Consider the following 4,367-nt stretch of genomic DNA (forward strand, 5'->3'; position numbering starts at 1 on the left):
GAGAAAGTAAACAAATCTTCACCTTCTTACTTTTTCCTTAGAAAACTAAGGAAAAGCAAAAAGTAAAACAGATGTCAAATACATCAAAAACGCAGTATGGACTGTTTAAATGATTAGTTTGCAGAAATAGAGAGAGAGAGAGAGCGAGAGCGAGAGCGAGAGCGAGAGAGAGAGAGAGAGAGAGAGAGAGAGAGAGAGAGAGAGAGAGAGAGAGAGAGAGAGAGAGAGAGAGAGAGAGAGAGAGAAAGAAAAAAAAACAAACAAACAAACCAGAAATTCACACAATTGCGAAGCTTGACCACTCTGGAGGCGGTCGCCGTTCTTCCGTACGCAGAATCAAATTCGACATGCGCGTGCGGTTACCGGGCAACGCAGACCCCCACCCCGTTCAGCCAATCAGAGGCGAGCTGGGCGCAGCGCTCCCGGGCGACAGAACGCCGTGTGTTTCAAATCCAGACGCCCAGACGCTCGTGAACGCTGGCAGCGGAGAAGCGCGCAGGGTAAATACGTGCTGAATGCTGCGGCACGGGCGCCGCGTTTCACCGCAGAAAACGACGCCGTTTCTCTCGGCGCCGCAGGGTGCGTTTGGGAAATGTAGTGCCGCCTCCGGTTTATAGGTTGTTGGGTTGTTTTTTTTTTTTTACCCAGTAGGCTCTTCGGCGTATAAGAAGGCGCTGCAACCAGCCTGCACGGCACTGACATTTTCCGCGAGTGCGCGGATGGAGGTGCTGGTGCGAAGCCTTCATTAAAGCTCTGCGCGTCGTCTTTTCCACTTTAGCGAGCACTTCCGAGCGTGGATTCGCTGTCGCCACCAGGTCTGACCCTTTACTCCGTATTTTCGAGAATAACGTTGTTTTTGCCGTGTTTAGGCTGCGTGCATCAGCGCGAACTTTGGTTCGTCTTAACGCGCGCCGTATTGCTTTTTTTTTTGCCTTGTCTGCATTGCTAGCTCGCTAACTAGTGAAGTGTGTTCGGGTCTGTGGTTTAAGCTCCTCTGAGTTCTGCGCGTTTTAAATGCTGGTGTTCATTTGACAGTCACGTCGCCTAAAGGGTTGTTAGTGAAGCTCACGTGCGGCGTGGCGGTTCCGTGCTCGGGGCTCTTTGCACGGTCCTTGTTCATCTGCGTGTCGGTATCTCACGCGAAGCTGCGCGTTCGAGCTAACTTAACCCCGGTTGCTCTCCTGGGCCAGCGCGCACGCCTTTGCTGGGACGTCAGACGCTTCGTATCGACGCTTCTGCTCTTGCTTTTGAGTTATAGATTTGGGTCTGGTTGCTTTTCTGGGGGGGGGGGGGGGGATTGTCCTGCCGTGGCTCCGATCGAAAAGTTGAATGTGAACAACCGAGCGGAACTCGCGGGATACGGCCGTCGCGGGGCCGTGCGTTGTTCGTGGCGTGTGTGCCGTTCTGGGACGTGCGGGACTTCCTGTGGGTTTGGAGATGACGCCGAGGTGCAGGGAACATTATTTATAGACATGACCACGCAGCGAGGTCGCTCATCCTTTATCTAGTGCTCGGTTCTTGTACGGCGACCTAGTGAAGTTTGATTAAATGGTTTGGTGGAAACTTTACTGCTGTTTAACGTATTTGATTGCATTTAAAAAAAAAAATCTTATGGTTTCTTGTTTATTTGTTGCAGCTTGTCTGAGGGAACCTCGAGGATGGCAAACATGGCTGAAACCTCATCCAGCGGTGAGAGTGAGTCTTGCAGCGTTCTCACCTGGGACCAGGTGAGCCGTCTGAACGAGGTGCTGACGGAGGCGGTCCCCGTCCACGGCCGCGGCAACTTCCCCACGCTGGAGGTGCGTCTGAAGGACATCGTGCGGCTGGTGCGCAACCGGCTGGAACAAAGGGGTATCAAAGTCAAAGATGTCCGTCTGAACGGCTCCACGGCCAGCCACGTGCTGGTGAAGGACGTTGGCTGGAGCTACAAAGATCTGGACGTAATTTTCAGGGTGGACCTCCCACAGGAAGTGCAGTTCCAGCTCATCAAAGACGTGGTGCTGGGGACCCTGTTGGACTTCCTGCCGGAAGGGGTGAACAAGGAAAAGATTGGCGCCGTGACCCTGAAGGAGGCATACGTGCAAAAGCTGGTGAAGGTGTACACGGAGCAGGACCGCTGGTCCCTCATCTCGCTGTCCAACAACGACGGCCGCAACGTGGAGCTCAAGTTTGTCGACTCCATCCGCAGGCAGTTCGAGTTCAGCGTGGACTCCTTCCAGATCATTCTGGACTCGCTGCTCTCCTATTACGACTTCTCGGAGAACCCCATGTCCCGGCTCTTCCACCCCACCGTGGTGGGCGAGAGCGTGTACGGTGACTTCGCCGCCGCGCTCCACCACCTCAGGAACAAGCTGATCGCCACCACGCGACCAGAGGAGATCCGCGGCGGCGGCCTGCTCAAATACTGCAATCTGTTGGTCCGGGACTTCCGGCCCACGGACCAGGACGAGTTCAAGGCCCTGGAACGCTACATGTGCTCGCGCTTCTTCATCGACTTCCCGGACATCGTGGAGCAGCAGCGGAAGCTGGACGCCTACCTGCAGAGCCACTTCGTGGGCGAAGAGAGGAGCAAGTACGACTACCTCATGATTCTCCGCCGCGTGGTCAACGAGAGTACGGTGTGCCTGATGGGACATGAGAGGCGTCAGACGCTCAACCTGATCTCGCTCACGGCCTTCCGCGTGCTGGCAGAGCAGAATGCCATACCGGATGCCTCCAGCGTCACCTGCTACTATCAGCCGGCACCGTACGTCAGAGACCTGAACTTCAGCAACTACTATGTGGCCTCCTGTAACCAATCCATTCCAACATGGCTGCCGTGTAACTAAGGAGCTCTATAGAAGACGACGTGTCGGCGGGGGGGGTGTCAGTCATTTGGTACTAAATGGTGTTCGTCCTTTTGGCATAAAGGATCTCTTTAAAAGGACAAGCGTTTGTTTTTTTGGGTTTTTTTGGGGGGGGGGGTTGTTTTGTCTTTCTTTTTTTTTTATATATATATTGTTTGTTTTGTTTTGTTTTTCCCCTTTTTGGGACTTGGTTTAATTATCTGCCGAAGCGTCGAGACCTTTGGATCCAAAGTGATATTTTTAGCGCTTGGGTTGTATCAAAAATATAGAGAAATTTTGCCCTTTAAATTTGTTTCTCGGATTAATTTTGCCTTTGTGTCCCTAATCTGAGTAATGAATTTCTTTCTTTTTTTTTCTTTTTTTTTTGCAAACTGAAACTTGTGCCTTAATGCCTCTGTTTCTGGGTCTTTCTTTAGGGGTTGATGAGTCCAAGAGACAACGTTGCCACTCTGATAAAAATATTAAAATGTAGGGGGGGAAAAAAAAGAAGAAAAAAGTTTGTTATACATAAACAGCAAAAAAAAAAGTTCAAAATATTTAAGATTTGGGGGCAAAAACAAGAACAGCCTTAAGCAGCAAGTTCCAATGAGCTAGAACTGTTTTTCTTTTTTGTTGTTTTAACCCAGTGGTGAGCTGCTAATATTTGTAAATCTTCAGATTAACGTTTGTGAACGAGTCCTGTTGGTCCGTCAGAAAGCAGCGTTGGTGTGGGCTACCGGGAAGCTGCACGTTTCTGTTGCCACAGCGAGCGCGCGGGAGAGTTGCGATCTGCGTCCTCCGATGTGTTTGCGGGAATGCGAGGCATTGTGACGTGAGATGAACTCCAGAGGTGTCTCTGTTTTGCGCAGTAGGACGACCCCCCCCCCCCCCCCAAAGGTCATGCGACTGCCGTTTTCAGAAGCTTCCACCATCTAGGGATTGAGTTAGGAAAAATAGAATTAGTTTTGTCTGCCTGAGAGAGAACCAGGTTCCTTTGTGTGGGGAAGCAGGGGGAGGCTGTGCATCAACGTGCGAGACGATACGCACGAGAGAGTGAGGTCGTCCCTTTCCATAAAAGGCCACGGCGTTGGGTGTCCGGTCCCCTCGCGTCTGTCTTCGCGCTGCTCTGTAACAGGACTCCGCGGTGCTGTCGCACCACTCTAAAATTACCCCCAGCGCCGCTGCGTGGAACACGGCTCGCATGGGGGGGCGGCCTTGCTGCCGTGGCGACCGCCTTACATGTGCGCCTGCAGCGTCTGCGCCACGTGCTCGCCCAGGCCGCGACCCTTTTCTGGACGAGGGGGGGAGGGGCTAATGGGAAGGACACATGCTCCCCGCGTGTCCTCTGCTCATGCTGGGTTCACCATGTTTGGGATTAAATATCACACATCACTTTAGATTCTGATGAAGCATCAGTCTCCTTGTGCCTTTTTTTTTTTCCCCCCCGTCCCAGTTTGTCTTCCACGGAGTCTCCCACCTAAATAACTTCCTGCTGTCACGTATCCAGGCTCTATTTTTATATGCTTGTGTCTCTTAACGTGG

The 4,367-nt window shown here is 52.2% G+C and overlaps 1 protein-coding gene across 1 annotated transcript; it reads left to right on the forward strand.

The window, feature by feature from the left end:
• Positions 1 to 528: 528 nt before the first annotated feature.
• Positions 529 to 3,704, forward strand: tent5c (terminal nucleotidyltransferase 5C). Its single transcript, XM_027026583.2, has 2 exons — positions 529 to 815; positions 1,637 to 3,704. Exon 2 carries the CDS (start codon positions 1,659 to 1,661, stop codon positions 2,826 to 2,828), a length of 1,170 nt encoding a protein of 389 aa, XP_026882384.2. The 5' UTR covers positions 529 to 815; positions 1,637 to 1,658; the 3' UTR covers positions 2,829 to 3,704.
• The last annotated feature ends 663 nt before the right edge of the window (positions 3,705 to 4,367 follow it).

This window comes from Electrophorus electricus, chromosome 25 (assembly GCF_013358815.1).
Source record: "Electrophorus electricus isolate fEleEle1 chromosome 25, fEleEle1.pri, whole genome shotgun sequence".
Classification (NCBI taxonomy): Eukaryota; Metazoa; Chordata; class Actinopteri; order Gymnotiformes; family Gymnotidae; genus Electrophorus; species Electrophorus electricus.